Source organism: Carcharhinus amblyrhynchos, chromosome 13 (assembly GCF_965287045.1).
Source record: "Carcharhinus amblyrhynchos chromosome 13, sCarAmb.v2.hapA, whole genome shotgun sequence".
Classification (NCBI taxonomy): domain Eukaryota; kingdom Metazoa; phylum Chordata; class Chondrichthyes; order Carcharhiniformes; family Carcharhinidae; genus Carcharhinus; species Carcharhinus amblyrhynchos.
The window spans coordinates 55024653-55046957 of record NC_137336.1 but is presented as its reverse complement, the minus strand read 5'-3'; the positions used below and the strand labels follow the sequence as shown (position 1 = coordinate 55046957).

At 41.8% G+C, this 22305-nt stretch overlaps 2 protein-coding genes across 2 annotated transcripts in view; one reads left to right on the top strand and one right to left on the bottom strand.

The window, feature by feature from the left end:
• Positions 1–1795, bottom strand: part of LOC145351916 (lateral signaling target protein 2 homolog) — a 48351-nt gene extending 46556 nt beyond the window's left edge. The window contains exon 1 of the mRNA XM_080201703.1: positions 1150–1795. Coding sequence (XP_080057829.1) covers positions 1150–1191 — 42 coding nt within the window. The 5' untranslated portion in view covers positions 1192–1795. The remainder of the gene's footprint in view (positions 1–1149) is intronic.
• A 113-nt stretch (positions 1796–1908) lies between these two features.
• Positions 1909–22305, top strand: part of fam193b (family with sequence similarity 193 member B) — a 102110-nt gene continuing 81713 nt past the window's right edge. The window contains exons 1-2 of the mRNA XM_080201702.1: positions 1909–1993; positions 4118–4245. Of these exons, the coding sequence (XP_080057828.1) occupies positions 1960–1993; positions 4118–4245 (162 nt within the window). The 5' untranslated portion in view covers positions 1909–1959. The remainder of the gene's footprint in view (positions 1994–4117; positions 4246–22305) is intronic.

The window sequence follows — 22305 nt, the reverse complement described above, 5'->3', positions numbered from 1 at the left end:
CTAGAACCCCTTCCCCAATAACACTGTGAATGTACCTACATCACTTGGATTGCAACGGTTCAAGGCAGCAGCTCACCACTACCTTCTCAAGAGCAATTAAGAGCAATGAATGCTGGCTTAGCCAAAGAAGCCCACATCCCTTGAATGAATAAAACACACTAAAGCTTACTTAAAGTTAATTTGAAACAACCACACATTTTGCACTGGTCAAGAGAGAGCAACTACGTAGACGTACAGTAAACAAATTCTTGCACATATCACCAACCCCATGTTCTCCAAAAACCAGAAGGTTACAAAACTGACAGCTTTTTCCTAGTACTCAAAAGATACAGAATGAAGAACCATGAAAGATGATTCAAATCTACCAAATGGATTGATCTGAAAATTCATGAGTAAACTTGCTATTGAGTTATAATTACATGATGTAATTCACACAGTCCCACAGGCAGATTTTTATTGGTATTAGGCAAGTGAAATGATTAAAAAAAGAGCCGTAGAAGCAAAACAGTCATTTCATTGAAAACCAAAATATGGATGCAGGCCAGTTCCAGTGGATGCATTTTGAAATCCCTTGCTCCTTATTTGTTGCCTGTTCACTGATGAGATGTTACTTCTACAGTTTAGGAATACTGCTTTGTGAATTACAGCTTCATGTGCCAAAAGATAGAATTAATTAACTGACGTCAAACATTGCTGAAATAAACTAACCGCATTTGCCAAGTGAATGTATTGCTCACCTGGTGATATGCTAGAGTTTCAGTACATTACAGATCAAGGAGCCAGTGAATGTAGCGAAAATAGTCCGGGTATTTCCCAACAGGAGAAAATGAGGCAGATAAGAATAAAAGAGTCAAAGATCTTTGGCTGTTATGACACACTTAGTGGAGTGCAATGGACAATAATTTGAGAATTTGGTGCAAGGAAATAAAATCTTCAATTGTCCAGTAGCTATCAAATAGAAAATCAAAGCCAAGATCCTATTTTAATAGGCTGCTGCAGATTAAAACTCTTAATTTGAGAGAATAAAAGTAGCTGAAAGGCCAAAGTCGTCTGAAACAAATTAGAAACAAGATTTTAAAATGAAAGCAGGTGAACGGATTGAAGAGTGGGAAGTTTGAGTGCAGAACACACAATCAAGTAGCCTCTTACTTTGGGTTTGTGGAGCCATCGCTTCACTGCAGCCGGCAGCATGTTCAGTTGCTCAGAGACGCTGGGTCCGGCAATCCTGGTTTCTGTTGCCCGGGATCCGCTTCAATGTTTCTGGTGCACTTCTTCCAGCATGATGACATTCTTCAATTAAGCCCCATTACCTTATCTCCGCGCCCTCTCACTTCGACAGGTCGGTAAGTGTCTCTCCACCGGATAATACTTGGCAACTCACTTCATTCCCATAGGCAGGCTGAATGTAGCCGGTTTCAGACACACTGCTAACTAACTCTTCACCTCCACTAGGGCAAACAACCTCTTTCCCTCTCACACACTCACCCACATTAAATAACTCCACACACTCTTCCTTGAACAGAAAAAACAATTATTCATCACTTTTTCCTTGGACGGGTTAGTAATTCTTGATCTGACAAGACATGTCCTTTTCTGAGGTTGGAGGGAGGGGTTCACTGCCTCCGCTCTTTCCTTTTCGGACGCTCCAATGTCCCCTCCAGCTGCTTAGTGCTGAGAAAGTTTACTTTTGGGTGTTGCAGCTGGCCTCTCACTCCATCCTGCGCTCTCCCATTACCCGCACCCTGTGCCGTCCCTTCCGCCTTCGCTCTGTCCCGTCCCGCCAGCTCTCGCTGCTCACCTGACGCACTTACCTAACTTAATCATAATTTACGCGCTGACGCGGCCTTTCCGCGCCCGGCTCCCGCCCTCCCCGCCTGCAATCCCACCCAAAGACGGTCCAGGCGAGGGCGCAGCATCTCACACATTGGTGAAGGGAACTTTCCCAACGCAGGGCAGCCTATGTTCTGGAGCGTTCAACGAAAACATTTGGGCAGTAAGTACTTTCAATAATGGGGTAAGGTGAGCTAATCAAATCGGGCTTTTTCCCTTTACCGTCCGAACGACAAAAAGTGTTGCAGAGACTGCCCTCATAGAGAGATAAGCAGGGTGACATTGATATTTCCATCATACTAATAGATATATTTCAGCAATATATATATTTTAAGATAATTTTCCCTATTCAAAAGATCAGTCAGATTGACCTCTGTCCACCGCCTTTTCAACACATTAGCCAAATACAGTGTGAGCTTGGAAACTTATCAGTGATATGGCTGAGACAGCTGACATAGAAACCAGAAGCAGGAGTAGGCCATTCTGCCTTCCAGCCTGCTCTTCCATTCATTATCATCATGGTTGGTCATCAAATTAAATATCCTGATCCCCCTTCCCCTCTACTCCTTTAGCTCCAAGAGCTTTATCTAATTTCTTCTTGAGATTAGACAATATTTTGGTCTCAATTACATTCTGTCTTAGTGGATTCTACACATTCACCACTCGAGGTGAAGAAATTTCTCTTCACCTGAGTTTGAAATAGCTTATCCCTTATCCTCAAATTATGATCCCTATTCTTTCTGAATCTACCCTGTCTAATCCTGTTAAAATTTTATGAGTTTCTGTGAGATCCCCTCTCATCCTTCTAAACCTCAATGAATACAATCCTAATCAACTTGGTCTCTCATATGACAGATGTACCTTCGCTGCATTCCCTGTATAGCAAGAACATCCTTCCTCAGATAAGGACATCAAAACACAAAACTCCAGGTATGGCCTCACAAACACCCTATACAATTATGGTAAAACTTCCCAATCAAAGAACAAAAAAAAATTACAGCACAGGAACAAGCCCTTTGGCCTCCCTAGCCTACACTGACCATGCTGCCTGACTGAACTAAAACCTCCTGCCCTTCTGGGGACCAAATCCCTCCATTCACCTCCTATTCATGTGTTTGTCAAGATGCCCCTTGAAAATCTCTGTCGTATCTGCTTCCACTACCTCCCCTGGCAGTGGGTTCCAGGCACCCACCACTCTGTATAAAAAACCTTGCCTCGTATATCTCTGTTAAACTTTGCTTCTCGTACCTTAAACCTATGCCCCCTAGTAATTGACTCTTTCACCCTGGGAAAAAGCTTCTGACTATCCACTCTGTCCATGGCCCTCACAATCTTGTAGACTTCTATCATGTCACTCCTCAACCTCCGTCATTCCACTGAGAACAAACTAATTTTCTGCAACCTTTCCTCATAGCTGATGTCCTTCATACCATGTCCTGGTAAATCTTTTCTGTACCCTCTCCAAAGCCTCCACATCCTTCTAGTACTGTGGCAATCAGAATTGAACACTACATTCTAAGTGCGGCCTAACTAAGGTTCTATAAAGCTGCACCGTGACTTGCCAATTTTTTAACTCAATACTCTGGTCAGTGAAGGCAAGCATGCCGTATGCCTTCTTGACTACCTTCTCCACAAGTGTTGCAACTTTCAGTGACCTGTGTACCTGTACACCCAGATCCCTCTGCCTATCAGTACTCTTAAGGGTTCTGCCATTTACTGTATATTTCTGATTTGTATTAGACCTTCCAAAATGCATTACCTCATATTTGTCTGGATTAAACTCCATGTGCCATCTTTGTGCTCAGATCTCCAACTGATCTGTATCCTGCTGAATCTTCTGATGGCCCTCATCGCTATCTGCAAATCCACCAACCTTTATGTCATCCGCCAGCTTACGAATCATGTGTCATCTGCAAACTTACTAGTCAATAGTAATAGTCCTATACTTAAATCCTCTTCCTATGAAGACCAACATACCATTTGCCTTCTTTACTACCTGCTGCAGTAAAGAAGGCAAATAATTTATGATGAAAATCCTATGGAGACCTGGGGAAGGCTTGAAGTTCATTGTCGACACAGGGAATAATTTTCTGATTTACTGCACTAAGTTTTCCTTTGTTTTAGTTATTGTTTGGAGTTTATCGCTTGTGTCCCTTTGGGGGACAGACGCTTTTGCTAAATTGCTTTTGATTGATAACATTCTTGCCTGAATTGGCAGTTAAGAAGTCCAATTCTGTTCTAAAACCACAGAAATGTTGTAATCCTGCTCATTCTATTTACTTTATAGAACGGCTGCAACTCTGGTCAAATTTAATTTCCTGGGGCCCTGGATTTCTTTCTCATCAGAACTGCACTGCTCTACTGGATAACACAGACATGACCCTGCTCTGCTACTCAATCACCTCAAGTTTGAAGGTAACCTGTTGTAGCGTCCTGTGTCAAACGCTCATTTGATGAACTTCAGAACTGCAATTAAATGGACTGTTTTTAAAAATTTACTTTGCTGTCGAGCTGGATCTTGAAGAGGAATCCACTTTCTCCTGGGTGAATCTCCACTAACTTATGGATCTTCATCACTGCTATTGTTTTCTAATGGGACTGTATCTTCTGCAGGACTAAGTCTAATTCTAGTACCTTGTCTGCTCCTAAATCCTTGGTTTTCTGCTCATTTGCTGGAAAGTTTTCCCACTTTGCTGAGATAGCCCCAATCAGTTCTTCCCAAATCCCATTTTGCTCTGGACTTAGTTCCATGAGTTTTGCTTTATGGTTTTCCATGTTCCTGTTGAACTCACTTACTCTGCACAACTGTTCATTCATTAATGGATTGGGTTGGACCAGCTCGAGCTCCTGTTATTGTTTCTGATCTTGTTTGCCAGTTAACTCCATACAGCTGCTCCTTGGACCAGCCCCCTCTTATTTCTTTCTCTTTTTCCTGATCCTTCTGGTTCCTCCTCAACTGCCAAACCTCGTCTTCCATTCTTCCCCTTTCAGGTACTTTGCTACCATAGCCCATTTTCATTCCCACCACTCCAAGGGTATTTTGACTCATTCTGACTGTAGAGCATCTACACACAAATGGATTGGCCATGCATCATCACATCTTACGAGAATACATAAAACACGAGAGCCTTGCTCTTGTTTTCCGAAACTGCTGAGTACTATGGGAACACCCTGTTGAGCAAATCAAACCTTTTGTCTCTTTTCTCCACTATTGATTTTCTCCTTAAGCATCACTCCCCTCAAGTGTGAACTTTTTGTCACTAGTATTTAGTCCATTCAGCTGACACATTCTCCCTTCCCCTAGTTTTAAACTTAACTTCGGTGAACCTATGACTCTCCATAAGTTTTCTTCTGTCACCTACGTATACACTTTTCCATCCTAACTCCTTAAGACCCACCATCTGCAGTTCTCTCAACCTAAGTGAATTAATTGCTCACTGCCAAACTTTGATTTGTGATTTTCATGTTAACTAGCATTGTAAATGGTATCCTCTCTCCTTAGAAGCCCCATCAATGTCCCTACTTAAAATTTTCACCTTTGACTCTTCGGACCTCACAGACCATTGCCCCATCTCCAACCTCTCTTGAAAGTCCCTGAGCCTGTTGTTGCCTCCCAGATCTGTGCCAATCTCTGGTACAATTTTGTTTGAATTTGTTGAATCAAATTCCTTCCCTGACCATCATACTGATATCCTTGTAACTATGGCAATGGTGGTATATCCTTGCTCATCTTTCTTGAATCTTTTATCATGCTTCTAGGTCTTAGTTAAGGTTCTCTTTGGTCATGATCGATGGAGATTGCTGGAAGCAAGATGGTTGATAAACTTTACCTTTTATGAAACATTCTTCAAACTCTACACAGGGAAAGATGTAGCATGAAAGTTCACACTAAACCATCCCTCAGTATGGTCTGTTGTCATATAATCTTACATCGTTGATGATGTAGATTGTCTATTTACGTATTTAACATTAACTCTTTATACTACATCTCCCAAGCATTTGGCTCAATTCAATATCCTACATCTCCCCCTGAAGTCTCTGTTGTGACAATACAGTGTCTTTAAAAAAAAATGTTTCTTGTGCAACATTTTGTTCAGAAGTCAGTTCTATTTACCCGGTGCCTCTTTGTCTATAACATGTTGATATTCCAGAAACATAGTTGATCCTGGTTGTTGGAATGTTTGTTTTAATCTGGGCAAATACAGTTTTGTAATTTTAGTGTTTTCTCTCTGCAGTTTTTAGAATACATAAGAGCATAAGAACATAAGAAATAGGAGCAGGAGTAGGCCAACTAGCCCTTCGAGCCTGCCCTGCCATTCAATAAGATCATGGCTGATCTGTCGTGGCTCAGTTCCACATTCCCGCCCTCTCCCCATAACCCTTAATCCCCTCTCTTATCAAAAACCCATCAACCCGCGTCTTAAAAATATTTAGCGAGGTAGCCTCCACCACTTCAACGGGCAGAGAATTCCAGAGATTCACCACCCTTTGAGTGAAGAAGTTCCTCCTCAACTCTGTTCTAAACCGCGCCCCCCCCCTTTATTTTGAGGCTGTGCCCCCTAGTCCTACTATCCTTTCTGAGCAGGAAGAGTCTCTCCACCTCTATCCTATCCATCCCATTCATCATCTTATACGTCTCAATGAGATCTCCCCTCATTCTTCTAAACTCTAACGAGTACAAGCCTAATTTATTCAGCCTCTCCTCATAGCTCAACCCCCTCAACTCCGGCATCAGCCTAGTAAACCTCCTCTGCACTCCCTCCAAGGCCAAAATATCCTTGCGTAAGTACGGTGCCCAAAACTGCACACAGTACTCCAGCTGCGGCCTCACCAATGAGTAGGGTTTGATTAAATTGACTGACAGGAAAAGCCATGTGACTGGATGGGTTAGGCTTATGGAGAGAAATTAGTCTCTCTCTCTGGAGCTTGAAGTCTGGGACCTGTCAGAAAATAGGTCTCTTTCCCTGAAGTTCTGCTGTTTGAAGATGGATTTTTTTCTGGATGGAACTTTTGTCTGGGAGTCAGAGGACAAGTGTCACATATGTCCAGAGTTGTTAAAAGCCTGGAAACCCAGCATCTCATGTAGACCTGTGTGCTTTTACTAACTGATTCTGAAGATCGAGTTACTTCTGTGGGGATATTGCTTAAATTGGAACTATTGAGATCGCTAACAGTTATGAATTATACCTTGCCATGTTTAAGTATTTAAATTGGTAAAAGTTGTGCTAATTCTTTTTGTTGTATTTTAATTGTATTTTTAAATAAAGTTTGTTTTAATAAAAGCTTCTTGGTGGGCCAATAAAAGCACACCTGGGGTGAAATACCTAATACTGGCACTAATGCCAAAATCAAAAAAAGTTCAGGTCTAGGTTAACATCATGATGTACATTGGAGTTCTGATCTGTTCCTTAACACTGTCAACATCCCAGTTAACAGTTGTGCGGTTTCACTGAGGAGATTTGCTAGAGCCACTCGGGAGGATTTAAACTAGTTTCGCCAGGGGATGGGATCCAAAGCAGTAAGGAGACAGAAGAGAAGTTTGAGGACAGCACGGAAGTTAAAGAGAGCACATTAATTAGTAAAGGCAGTGTCAGTAATCCAAGTGCCAGACAGAAGCAAGACAGAGAGCAAGGGAAGTCCAGATTAAACTGCATTTATTTCAATGAAAGAGGCCTGACGGGCAAGGCAGATGAATTCAGAGCATTTATTGGACTGGGATATCATAGCAATTACTGAAACATGGCTAAGGGAGAGACAGGACTGACAGCTTAATGTTCCAGGGTACAGATACTACAGGAAAGATAGAACAGGAGGTAAGAGAGGAGGTGGAGTTGCACTTTTGATTCGGGAAAGCATCACGGCCGTACTGAGAGGGGATATATTCAAGGGTTCAGTCACTGAGTCTGTATAGGTAGAACTGAGAAATAAGAAGGGGAAAATCACTTTGATAAGGTTGTACTGTAGACCCCCAAATGGTCAGCGGGAAATTGAGGAGCAAATATGTAAGGAGATTCCAGATAGCTCCAAGAAAAGTAGGATGGTAATAGTTGGAGATTTTAATTTTTCCAACATTGACTGGGTCAACCATAGTATTAGAGGGTTGGATGGAGAGAAATTTGTTGAGTGTATTCAGGTTTCTCATTCAGCATGTGGATGGCCCGACTAGAGAGAGGGCAAAACTTGACCTCCTCTTGGGAAATAGGAAGGGCAGGCGACAGAAGTGTTAGTGAGGGATCACTTTGGGACCAGTGACCATAATGCTATTAGTTTTAAGATAGCTATAGTTAATGATAGGTCTGTCCCAAAAGTTAAAATTCTAAATTGGGGCAAGGCCAATTTTGATGGTATCAGGCAGGAAATTTCAAAAGTTAATTGTGGGAGTCTGTGGGAAGGCAGAGGGACATCTAATAATTGGCATGCTTTCAAAAGTGTGTTAACCAGGGTCCAGGGTAAGCATATTCCTCTTAGAGTGAAGGGCAAGGCTGGCAGAAGTCGGGAACCCTGGATGATTCGGGATATTGAGGCCCTGGTCAAGGGGAAGAAATAGGCACATGATGTGCTTGGGAACTGGGATAAGGTGAATCTCTTGAAGAGTACAGGGGGTGTGGGAGTATAGTTAAGCGAGAAATCAGGAGGGCAAAAAGAGGACATGAAATTGTTTTGACAGATAAGGCAATAGAGAATACAAAGAGCTTCTACAAATACATAAAGGGCAAAACAGTAACAAGGGAGATAGTAGGGTCTCTTAAGGATCAACAACGTTATCTATGTGCGGGATCCACAAGAGATGGGTGAGATCCTAAATAAATATTTCTCATCAGTGTTTACTGTTGAGAAAAGCATGGATGTTAGGGAACTTGGGGAAATAAATAGTGATGTTTTGAGGAGTGTACATATTACAGAGAAGGAGGTGCTGGAAGTCTTAAAGCGCATCAAGGTAGATAAATCTGGGGGACCTAATGAGGTATATCCCAGGATGTTGTGAGACCAGGGAGGAAATTGCATGTTCCCCTAGCAGAGATATTTGAATCATTGATAGTCACAGGTGAGATGCCTGAAGATTGGAGAGTGGCAAATGTTGTTCCGTTGTTTAAAAAGGGCTGCAGGGAAAAGCCTCGGAACAACGGGCCAGTGAGCCTCACATCTGTGGTGGGTAAATTGTTGGAAATTTTGAGAGACAGGATCTACAGGCATTTAGAGAAACAAGGAATGATTAGGGACAGTCAGCATGGCTTTGGAGTGAAAAATCATTTCTCACAAATTTAATAGAGTTTTTTGAAGTGGTAAACAAGAAGGTAGATGAGGGCAGTGCAGCTGATGTTGTCTACATGGACTTAAGCAAGGCCTTTGACAAGGTACCGCATGGTAGGTTGTGGCACAAAGTTAAATCTCACAGGATCCAGGGTGAGGTATCTAAATGGATACAAAATTGGCTTCTTGACAGAAGCCAGAGAGTGGTTATAGAGAATTGTTTTTCAAACTGGAGGCCTGTGACCAGCGGTGTGCCTCAGGGATCATTGCTGGGCCCGCTATTATTTGTCATTTAAATTAATGATTTGGATGAGAATATAGGGGGCGTGGTTAGTAAGTTTGCAGATTACACCAAGATTGGTAGCATAGTGGACAGTGAACAAAGTTATCTCCAATTGCAATAGGATCTTGATCAATTGGGCCAGTGGGCTGACGAATGGCAGATGGAGTTTAATTTAGATAAATGTGAGGTGATTCATTTTGGTAGATTGAATCAGGGCAGGACTTACTCAGTTAATGGTAGGGCTTTGGAGAGAGTTACAGAAGAAAGAGATCTAGGGGTACATGTTCATAGCTCCTTGAAAGTGGAATCACAGGTGGACAGAGTGATGAAGAAGGCATTCGGCAAGCTTGGTTTCATTGGTCAGAACATTGAATACAGGAGTTTGGACGTCTTGTTGAAGTTGTACAAGACATTGGTTAGGCCACACTTGGAATTCTGTGTGCAATTCTGGTCACCCTAATATCGAAAGGATATTATTAAACCAGAAAGTGAGCAGAAAAGATTTACTAGAATGCTACCAGGACTTGATGGATTGAGTTATAAGGAGAGGCTGAATAGACAGGGACTTTTTTCTCTGGAGCGTAGGAGGTGGAGGGGTGACCTTACAGAGGTCTATAAAATAATGAGTGGCATAGACAAGGTAGATAGTCAATATCTTTTCCCAAAGGTAGGGGAGTCTAAAACTAGAGGGCATAGGTTTAAGGTGAGAGGGGAGAGATACAAAAGTATCCAGAGCAGCAATTTTTTTACACAGAGGGTGTGAGTGTCTGGAGCAAGCTGCCAGAGGTAGTAGTAGAGGCATGTACAATTTTATCTTTTAAAAAGCATTTAGATAGTCACATGGGTACGATGGGTATAGAGGAATATGGGCCAAATGCAGGCAATTGGGATTAGTTAGGGGTTTTAAAAAAAAAAGTTGGGCCTCTTTCCATGCTGTAAACCTCTATGACTCAACGGCTATGACTCACCAATTCCGCCCTTACCTTGTTCTCAGCTCTCTCAAAATATATATAGGATTCTAGTTATTCGTGTTCTCTCTCAAACTCAGTATTACAGTATGTGAATCATCAGAGGATACAAGCTCGCTGTTCAGGTCATCTTCCTAACCTTCTGGCTAACAAGTCCAATCCATTGGTGGTCTTCCTATAGATATGAGCGTGCTTTTTTTTGTTCTCACTATTCCATTTTTAATCTCCACAAGATAAGATTACACATATGTTTTTTCCCCAAAACCTGGTCTTTACGATTTTAATAACAACATACTGACTTCCTGGGACTCTCGAGTGAGTTACGCACTCTATGGCACTGATTATATTTTCTCATTTAATTTGCATGACACTCATCCTCGTTCTCCCTTACTTTTTCTATAGTTGTTGTCTTGAAGCATTGCATGTGTGCTAGGAAGTGTAGAAAGTTAAGTCTGTAATTATCACCCATTGGAAGCTTGCACGGAGCCAGCTCAGCATGGAATGGTAGCTCAACAGTGCCAAGTTCATTGTGTCTTTTTTCTTTAAAGCTTTACCATTCTTAGTTCTCTTTCTGCCTCCCCATTAGTTTGCTGTTATCATCTGGACAAATCCATAGGTTTCTGTGAACAACTTAAAATCTTCTTTGGCAAACTGTGGGCTATCATCTGAAATGACTAAAAATTCTCTTTGTAACACAATACAACCTCTGAGATGGGATCATGGAGGTGCTTAACCTCAATCCATCTGGAGTAACAGTTAACCACTATAAGGAATGTCTTCCCTTTGAATGCAAAAATATCCATTCTAAGATGTTCCCAAGATCTGCTCACAAATGAAAATGGCATGAGTCATTTTCTTCGGTCCGAGTGATGGATTGTGCAGATAATGCAGATTGAAATTGTTTCTTCTATGATTTTGAGATCACTGGCCACCAAACAGAATTTCACACTGTGGCATCACACTTTATAATACCCAGGTGTCCCTCGTGTAATTGCTGAAGTATCTTGAGCCTGAGGACTTTCGGTATGACCAATCTGTCTTCATAAATCAGCAGATTGTCAATGACATTAAGATGTCTTCGTTGCTTGAGGGATTGCTTCAGGATCAGGGTTATTTGGAATGTATTCTGGCCAAACTTTGATGCAGTCCTCATGAAGTTGAGCCCATTTTTCATTTGTGTCTTTTGAATTTTATTTTGCGTCTGTGTTGTTGCTGCTAGAAATTTTGTGGTCATTGAAATATAGGACTTCACGTCTTTAACAAAATTTATCTTCTCCTGTTCAGGCTTTTCAACAAGAGTCCATGACAATGCATCTACTGTTTTATGTTTTATTTGGACATATTTGGCTGTAGCATAGAATGTCATCAATCTCAAATGAAATCTCTGCACTCTCACTGTTTTCTTGGCTAATTCTTTAGCAGTTAATGACATAACCAACGATTCATAGTCCTTCTCAATGGTAAACTTTAGGTCTAAGACATAGTGGGCAAACTTTTCAGAGTCCTATGTAGCCGTTAATGCTCTTTTTTCTATTAATGTATATTTTAGTTCCATTTAAATCAAGTGAATGAAATGCAGAGTACACTGGTCTGCATTTACCATCTCTGAGTCAGGAACAGTGCTACTCCTAGTCCAGTTGATGGTGCAACTGTGGCAGCTATCATAGGCAGTTCTGGACCATAGTGAGCTAATATGTCTGGTGAAATGAGCATCTGTTTTATTGCTTGAATGAAATTTGTTGATTTTCTTCTCAACACTGTACTTGGTCCTGCCTAAGTAATTGTCGCAGTCATTCATTTACATGTGCCAAATTAGGTAAAAACTTTCCTATTCAGTTCATCATTTTCATGATGTGTTGAAGCTCGGTGACGTTCTGAGGTACCTTGGCTTTTTTGAGAATCAACCCTGATGCTTGAAATGTGAACGATTGGTTGTGAGAGCTCACATTTATTATTAAGGATTAGTTCTGTTTCTTGCAAGCATTGCAACACTGCTCTCAGACGACTACCATGCTCTGATGTAATGTACGCGTGAATCAGGATGTCACCTATATGACTGACTTGTCATTGTCCTCTGAAAAACCTCTAGTCCTGATGTAATATCATAGGGTGGTCAATTGAATCAGCATTTTCCAAATGGTGAGATGAATGTTGTCAGTAGTTTGAATTCCTTGTCCAAAGGTAATTGCCAAAAATCACTGCTTGCATCTGATTTGGTAAAAATTGTGTTTTTTGCTAGCTTTGCAAGTCTCTTATCCACAAATACATTTAGATGGATCTCCCTCTCCACAGCTTTGTTCAACTGTGTAAAGCCAAAATGGATTTGCAATGCGATGTTCTGTTTCCGTACTGGAACCATATCTGATGTAAGGTTTAGAGTTTTGATGTATAAAACCCTTCTAATTAAAACAAACTCTAAGATCTGAATTTTTCATTTCTAACACTAGGGTCCTCAGTTGTGTTTGACCTACAAGGTAAAAATAACTTGTACGTATGAATCAAGTAGAATTTATTAAGCAAGATTTCACATATACTTCACAACAAGCAATGAAGACAACATGGTAGTTTTCATCTCTCAAGATCCCAGGAAATCTGTGTTGCCAGCACATCAACGTCCTCTTCTTTGTCTTTGCAGTGCTGTTGAACTGTGTCCAGATGCGTCATAACCTACTGTGCAATGAAAATTACGATTTCTCAACTTTTATCGCCTATCTCCCATTCTTCCTTCCTTTTTGGAAGTGGTCCTAATTCACTCATCTTATTGGCTACAGGACGCAATTCATCTCACATCACCCACCTTTACAACAATCCCTGCTTTATGATTCATAAACTCCCAAAGTTTACATTGCATCTCAAACAAATGCACATATCCTTCCAGCTACAAAGACGCTATAAATAAGTCACATTCTCTTGTCAATATATCTTAACCCAAGCCCACATTACAGCAATTAAAACCAACAGTTAAGACCAATTCTTATCATAACACAGAGAATAAAAGTTTCCCCTCTGGTACAGATTAATTAAACCATGCATCATTTGTTTAAACAGTATCATTCAAAATTCACACTGTTATAGCCATTCCTTCAAACTGATTTAACAAGAATTGTATTTTGGCCCTTAAGACAGCTTCAGCTTGCCTCAAGTGAACTCCCTTATAAAGCAATAAAACAAGTTTGTTTCTTCACAAACATCTGTTTCTCCATTTCCCCAAACATGTTGACTGTTAATTCCCAACAAGTCAAAACTGAACCATTTAATTTAAAACTGATTACTGAATAAAATCCATTGATATAACAGATTCTCAGTGTTTTTTGATGATCAGCTGTGATGCCTGAAGTGTGAACACTCAGAAGTTTAATGGTTGGTTGTGAGAACTCAGAATTATTATTATGTTAGTCCTGTTTCTTACTAGCATTGCAACACTGCTCTCTGTCACCATGCTGTGATGTACTGTACCCGTGGATCAGGATGTCATCCATATGACTGATTACTCTTTCTAATCCTTCTAGAATATTTATCTTTGTCCCCGAAAAAATCTCTGGTCCTGATTTAGTACCGTAGGATGGTCAGTTGAAGTAGCATCTTCCAAATGATGAGATGAATATTGTTAGTTGTTTGAATTCCTCATCAAAAGGCAGATACCAAAAACTGCTGTTTACGTCTAGTTTAGTAAAAACTGCACTTTTTGCTAGCTTTGCCAGACTCTCATCCACAGATGCCATTGGGTGAATCTCCCTTTCCACAGCTTTGTTCAATACTGATTGGCAGTGAGTTGTTTTGTTTCTGTACTGGAACCACGCCTAAGCACTAAGGTTTTCTTAAAGTTGAGATTACTCTCCGATGCAGCATTGACTTAATTTCTTGTTTCATCTTTTGAAAAAGTGATCATGGTATGTTCCTTGGGATGAATAAGCACACTGGTTTGGCATTCGGTCTTCATGTGGTGTGACAGGGTGTTTTCAGATTGCCCAGACCTTCCACCAGACAGAGGAAGAGTAGGAAGGCAGTGCAGGGGTCCCCTGCGATCATCTCCATCCGAAACACATGTTCCTTTTTGGATTCTGTCAGGGGAGATGACTCACCAGGGAAAAGGTGGCAGCAACCAGGTTCATGGCACCGTGGCTGTCTCTGCTGCACAGAAGGGTAGGAAAAAGAGTGGCAGAGATATAGTAAGAGGGGATTCAATAAAAGGGGAACAGATAGATGTTTCTGTGGACGCAAACGAGATTTCAGGATGGTATGTTGCCTCCCTGATGCAAGGCTCAAGGATGTCTCAGAGCAGTTGCAGGGTATTCTGGAGGGGGAGGATGAATAACCAGCTGTCGTGGTGCATATAGACGATAAGAAGTAAAATAACAGGATGAGGTCTTATAAGCTGAATTTAGGGAGTTAGGAATTAAATTAAAAAGTAGGACCTCAAAGATAGTAATCTTAGGATTGCTACCAGTGCCATGTGCGAGACAGAATAGGAATGGTCAGGATAGCAAAGATGAATATGTGGCTTGAGGAATGGCGCAAGAAGGAAGGATTCAAGTTCCTGAGATGTTGGAACCAGTTCTGTTGGCAGTGAAACCAGTACAAATTAGATGGCCTGCACCTGGGCAGGACTGGAACCAATGCCCAAGGGGGCATGTTTGCTAGTGCTGCTGAGGAGGGTTTAAACTAATATAGCAGGGGGATGGGAACTGATGCAGGAAGTCAGATGAAAGTAAAGTGGGGACTGAAACAAAAGCCAGTAAGGGGAAAAGTGGAAGGCAGAGAAGCCAAAGACAAAAATCAAAATGAACAACTTAACTTCATAATTCTAAGAGAGCAATAAATGCCAAAAAAACAAGCCTGAAGGCTCTGTGTCTCAATGTGAAGAGCATTTGTAATAAGGTGGACGAATTAACTGTGCAGATCATCATTAACAGATATGATGTAATTGAGAACACGGAGAGCTGGCGTTGGGGTGACCAGAGATGGAAACACAACATCTAGGGGTATTCACTATTCAGGAAAGATAGACAGAAAAGAAAAGGGGGTTGGATAGCGTTGCTGGTTAAAGAAGGGATTAATGCAACAATAAGGAAGGATATTAGCCTGGACGATGTGGAATCTGTATGTGTGGAGCTGTGGAACACCAAAGGACAAAAAACGCTAGTAGGTGTTAGGTATAGCTCACCAAACAGTAGTAGTGATGTTGAGGATGGCATCAAGCAGGAAACTAGAGATATGTGCAATAAAGGTATAGCAGTTCATATGGGTGACTTCAATTGGCATATTGATTAGGCTCACCAAACTTGTAGCAATGTGATGGAGGAGGATTTCTTGGAATGTATAAGGGATGGTTTTCTTGATCAATGTGTCGAGGAACCAGTTAGAGAGAAAGCCGTCCTAGACTGGGTATTGTGTAATGAGAGAGGATTAGTTAGCAAGATTGTGGTTTGAGATCCTTTGGGGAAATCTGAACATAGTATGGTAGAATTCTTCATTAAGGTGGAGAATGACACATTTAAGTCCGAGACTAAGGTCCTGAACTTCAGGAAAGCTAACTTTGATGATATGAGACGTGCATTAGTTAGGATAAGCTGGCAAAGGATACATGAGGGGTTGACAATGCTTGAGGTGATAGGCAATGGCAGATGTTTAAAGAACGCATGGATGAAGTTCAACAACAGTAGATCCCTGTCTGGCGTAAGAGTAAAATGGGAAAGATGGCTCATCCATGGCTAACGAGAGATATCAGAGATAATGTTAAAGCCAAAGAGGAAGCATATAAGTTAGCCAGTCTTCAGTTGCAAACCTGAAGACTGGGAGAAATTTAAAATCCAGCAGAGGAGGACAAAGGGTTTAATTCAGAAGGGGAAAATGGAATATGAGAGGAAACTTGCAGAAAACAACTGACTGCAAAACTTTCTTTTGGCATGTAAAGAGAAAAGAACTGGTGAAGACAAATGTAAGTCCCTTACAGTCAGAATTCATGATGCCCAACAAAGAGATGGCAGACCAGCTGAACAAATACTTTGGATCTGTCTTCACTATGGAGAACACAAATAACCTTCCAGAAATACTGGAGGATAGAGTGTCTAGTATGAAGGAGGAACTCAAAGAAATCCTTATTAGCTAGGAAATTGTGTTGGAGAAATTGCTCGGATTAAAACCTGATAAGTCCCCAGGGCCAGATGCTTTGCATCCCAGAGTACTCAAGGAAGCGGCCATAGAAATAGTGAACTTTGATCATTTTCCAGCATTTTGTAGATGCCAGTGGATTTGAGGGTAGCTAATGTAACCCAACTTTTTAAGAAAGGAGGGAGAGAGAAAACCAGGAATTATGCACCAGTTATCTTGACATCAAAGAACAAAGAACAACACAGCACGGGAAACAGGCCCTTTGGTCCAACGAGCCCGTGTCGCCATTTTAACATTGAGTCCCCTCTCCACCCAGGACCCTTGTCTATACTTATGGTCTTCCACATTGAGGGAAGACTAATTTAGGGACAATTTGTTACACCAGTCAGCCTAAGAGCACGTTTTTGGGGTGTGGGAGGAAACCGGAGCACCCGGAGAAAACCCACGCAAGCACGGGGAGAATGTGCAAACTCCCGCAGACACTGGCCCAAATCCATGTATCTGCACAGCCAACCATGATAGTCACTGAGCTGTTGTGATGCCCGGCATCTGGTCCAGTTTAAGCCTACACTAACGACGTGAAGTACTAGGCTACTCTCGAAACATCCAAGAGCAGCCATCGTATGACCCATCGCGTATATGCCCCTTGTTGGACAACAAGGCGGACCGAAGCACCTGTGGATTAAAAGAGAAAAATATCAATACCATGCACATCCTTATACAAACATTCAAGGGAATCCCCAGAAGCTCAAGTAAAACAAGTGAGCCAGAAAATATGTTGGAATCAGTTGATTCCCAGGGACGTCCCAAGGCTCCTGAACCTTATTTAAAACAGTCTCCTATCTCCCTCCATCTCCATCCTGCTCATGTGTCTATCTAAGTAATTCTTAAACAACTCCAGCGTGCCTGCCTCCACCACCTTGTTTGGCAAAGCATTCCATACCCCCACTACCCTCTGTGTGAAAAACCTCCCTCTAACATCCGAATTATACCTTGCCCCCCTCACCCTCAGCCCGTGGCCCCTCGTAATGTACGTTTCCAATATAGGAAAAAGCTTACCACTGTTTACTCTATCTATACCCTTCATAATCTTATATACCTCTATTAGATCTCCCCTCAGTCTCCGTCTTTCTAAGGAAAACAGCCCCAATTTGCCCAATCTTTCCTCATAACCCAGTCCTTCCATACCAGGCAGCACCCTGGTAAACCTCCTCTGCACTCTGTCCAGGGTCTCCACGTCTTTCCGGTCGTAAAGCGACCAGAACTGGATGCAGTACTCCAAATGCGGCCTAACTAACGTTCTATACAACTGCAACATTAGACTCCAGCTCTTGTACTCTATACCCCTTCCTATAAAGGCTAACATACCATAAGCTTTCTTCACAACCTTCGCCACTTGTACTGTCCCCTTCAAAGACATGTGCACTTGCACCCCCAGGTCCCTCTGTGTTTCTATACACTTTATAGGTCTACCCTTTATCATATAACTCCCCCCTACATTATTTCTCCCAAAATGCATCACCTCACATTTATCAGGATTAAATTCCATCTGCCATTTATCTGCCCAATATACCAGCCTATCTATATCCTGTTGTACTGCCTGATACTGCTCCTCACTGTCTGCCAGTCCAGCCATCTTAGTGTCATCTGCAAACTTGCTGATCACACCACATACTCCCTCTTCCAAGTCATTTATGTATATTACAAATAGAAGAGATCCCAGTACTGAGCCCTGCGGCACACCACTAGTGACAGACCTCCAGCTAGAAAAAGACCCTTCCACTACTACTCTCTGTCTCCTATTACCAAGCCAGTTATCAATCCATCTAGATACCTGTCCTTGTATTCCATGAGCCTTAACCTTTTCAACTAACCTACCATGAGGGACTTTGTCAAACGCCTTACTGAAATCCATATAGATGACATCAACGGCTCGTCCTTCGTCGACCGTTTTTGTCACCTCCTCAAACAATTCTACCAGATTCATAAGGCAAGACCTCCCCTTAACGAAGCCATGCTGCGTATCCCTAATCAGATCACAACGCTCTAAATGCGCATACATCCTATCCCTAAGAATCCTCTCCATCAACTTCCCTACCACTGACATCAAACTCACTGGCCTATAGTTACCAGGGTTATCCCTCCTACCCTTTTTAAACAACGGTACCACATTCGCTATCCTCCAGTCCTCTGGGACCTCACCTGTGTCCAAAGAAGAAACAAAGATTTGCATCAGAAGCCCAGCAATTTCATCTCTTGCCTCCCTAAGCAGCCTAGGATAAATGCCATCAGGCCCCGGAGAATTATCAGTTTTAATGCTACTTAAAAGCCGAAACACTTCCTCCCTCGTAATGGATGGTTCCTTCAACTGGTCTACAGCTCCCTCCAAGACAGTACCGGACATCAAGCCCCTCTCCTTCGTGAATACCGATGCAAAGTATTCATTCAGGATCTCCCCCATTCCCTCGGACTCTAAGCACATCGGTGATGGAGAAAATGCTGGAGTTAATTATTGAGGATGCAATAACTAAGCATTTGGAAAGCAGTGACAGGATTGGTCCAAGTCAGCATGGATTTACTAAAGGAAAATCATGTTTGATAAATCTTCTGGAATTTTTTGAGGATGCGACCAGTAGAGTGGACAAGGGCGAACAAGTGGATGTTGTTACCTGGGCTTTTAAAAGACTTTTGACAAGGTCCCACACAGACTAGTGAACAAATGAAAGCTCATGGTATTGGGGGTAATGTATTAACTTGGGTAGATAATTGGTTGGAAGACAGAAAGCAAAGAGTTGGAATAAGCAGGTCCTTTTGAGAATGGCAGGCAGTGACTAGTAGGGTACTGCAGGGTTCAGTGCTGGGACCCCAGCTATTCACAATGTACATTAATGATTTGGACAGAGGAATTGAATCGATATCTCCAAATTTGCAGATGACATTAAGTTGGGTGGCAGTGTGTGAGAGGATGCTAAGAGGCTGCAGGGTGACTTGGACAAGATGGCTGAGTGGGCAAATACTTGATAAATGCAATATAATGTGGATAAAAGTGAGGTTATCCAATTAGGTGGCAAAAACAGAAAGGACTATTATTATCCAAATGGTGGCAGTTTCAGAAGAGGGGAAGTGCAATGTTACGTAGATGGCATGGTGGAACGGTCACTAAAGGTTGGCATGCAGGTACAGCAGGTAGTGAGGAAAGCTAATGGCATGGTTGGCCTTCATAGCAAGAAGAAGATTTGAGTGTAGGAGGAAAGATGTCTTGCTGCAGTTATACAGGGCCTTGGTGAGGCCAGACCTTGAGTATTGTGTGCAGTTTTCGTCTCTTATTATGAGGAAGGACATTCTTGCTATTGAGGGAGTCCAGCAAATGTTCATCAGACTGATTCCTGGAATAGCAGGACTGACATATGAAGAGAGACTGGATCGACTGGGCTTGTACTCATCAGAATTTAGAAGAATAAGATGGGATTTCATAGAAATGTATAAAATCCTGATGGAACTGGACAGTCTAGATGTGGGAAGAATGTTCCCGATCTTAGGAAAGTCCAGAACTAGGGGTCACACTCTCAGAATAAAGGATAAGCCATTCAGGACTGAGATGGGGAAGAACCTATTCACTCAGAGAGTTGTGAACCTGTGGAACTTTCTGCCACAGCAAGCAGTTGCGGCCAGTTTGTTAAATACATTCAAGAGGGAGCTCAATGCATCCTTTGTGGCTAAAGGGAGTGCAAGCAGGAGTGGGATATTGAAAATGCATGATCATATTGAATGACTAGAAGGGCTGAATGGCCTATTCCTGCACCTACTTTTTATGTTTCTCAATAAGTTTGAAAATTGCAGAGTGGATTTCTTTGGTTTGCCTTGGCGTCCCAATTCTTCTACTTTATGGAGGTGTTGTAAACCTGAGAAGGCATTTGGTTTTGGAACACAGACAAATTTTCTGAGATTTATCTTCCTTTGTAATGAAATGTAATAGTCAATTATCTCTTGATCTTCAGTTGAACGCCACTTGGAACATAAAGTTACATAGATGATGGCTGGAGGAAGTCTTGATTTAGCCATTGTTCTGTGTTTGAAAGAACTGAAACTCTCACTCCAGTGTCTAATTTGAAATTTGTTTCACGTGCATTGGTGTGTGCTCTAATAGTCTCCATTAAATCCTGTAATTTCTCCCAAAAATGGCACTTCAGTGAATTTTGCATTTTCAATTTCTTAAATGCTACTTGCTTTAATTGGTCCCTGTTTAAATTTCTGACTCGTAAGCTTTTTGCCGTTGCATACAGCTTTAAAACGTCCTCTCCTCTGGCACTCTGCATTTTTGGTATGACATTCTTAATGTTGATGCGACTTTCATTTGCAGCAGCAAGAACACGGAACAATGGCGGTTACTCTTTCCCTGTGTTTGAGTGGTGCACTGCTGCTTCTACATTCAAACGTAGAAATTAGGAGTAAGCCTCTTGCCCTCCAGCCTGCTGTGCCATCTAATGGGATCATGGCTGATCTGATTGTAACCCCAATCCCACATTCCTACCTACACCTGATAACTTTTCATCCACTTGATAGCACTGCCTTAAAAACATGCAAAGATTCCTTTTCTGTGTCCTACAAATATAGTGTCAATTACTTCTCTTCACAAGATTTCCCTGTCACCTTGAATAAATCTTCAATTTACTTCTTCCTGTCCTGTTAATTGCACAGTTTTTGATAGCATTAAATCATCCCTGAACTGTGGACAAACTGATAAAGTTTCCTTTAAGCTCCTACACAAATATAGTCCCAAATTAATTTCTTTCAGAGCTCCACATTCACAACTTTCAGCTAGTCGATATGATTGGTTAATGAAGGAATCTATGCTCTCTCACAGTCTTTATGTCTATTGAAAAGTTTAAAGTTTATTCACTAGTGTCACAAAGAACAAGTCCTTTGGCACTCTCCATGCTGCTCGACTTAACTAAAATCCCCTACCCTTCCGGGGACCAAATCTCTCTATTCCCATCCTATTCATTTATTTGTTGAGATGCCCCTTAAAAGTCATTACTGTATCCGCTTCCACAACCTTCCTCGGGACTCTGTGTAAAAAATCTGCCTCGTATATCTTCTTTAAACCTTGCCCCTCGTACCTTAAACCTGTGCCCGCCAGTAATTGACTACCCTGGGAAAAAGCTTCTGATTATCCATTCTGTCCATGCTTCTCATAATCTTGTAGACATGTCTCTCATAATCTTATAGACAAGTAGGCTTACATTAATGCTGCAAAGAAGTTACTGTGAAAATCCCCTGGTCACCACAATCCGATGCCTATTGGGTACACTAAGGAAGAATTTAGCATGGCCAATGCACCTAACCCGCACATCTTTCAGACTGTGGGAGGAAACTGGAGCAGTCGGAGGAAACCCATCCTGATAAGGGAAGAATGTGCAGACTTTGCACAGTGATCCGAACCAGGGCTCTGGCACTGTGAAGGACATGTCCTAACCATTCTGCTACCATGCTGCCCTATAACTTCACCCTTTATATGATTGTGTTATTTCTAAGGCTGAAATTTGTTTCAAAAACTTTTATAACATCTTTATGTGACACCATTTCTTCATTTATACCCTGACAACCAATATGTTGTCTGCAATATTGCCCAAAAGAGTATTGTTCCTTGCTAAGCATCTCTCCAAGTCTCAAAGTGGTTCTGTACCTGGAAAATCTACCATATCAGTTCTGTCACTTGTCGGCTTGATCTGGGCCTCCCATGTATTAAATGGGTAAGATTTCCTCCATGACTTTTCTTCACTCAAGCTTTTCTCTGAGTTCTGTTGGCATTTTTCCCATTCTGTCCATCCATCGCTGTTGTTTAGCTTGCTGCTTTTGCTG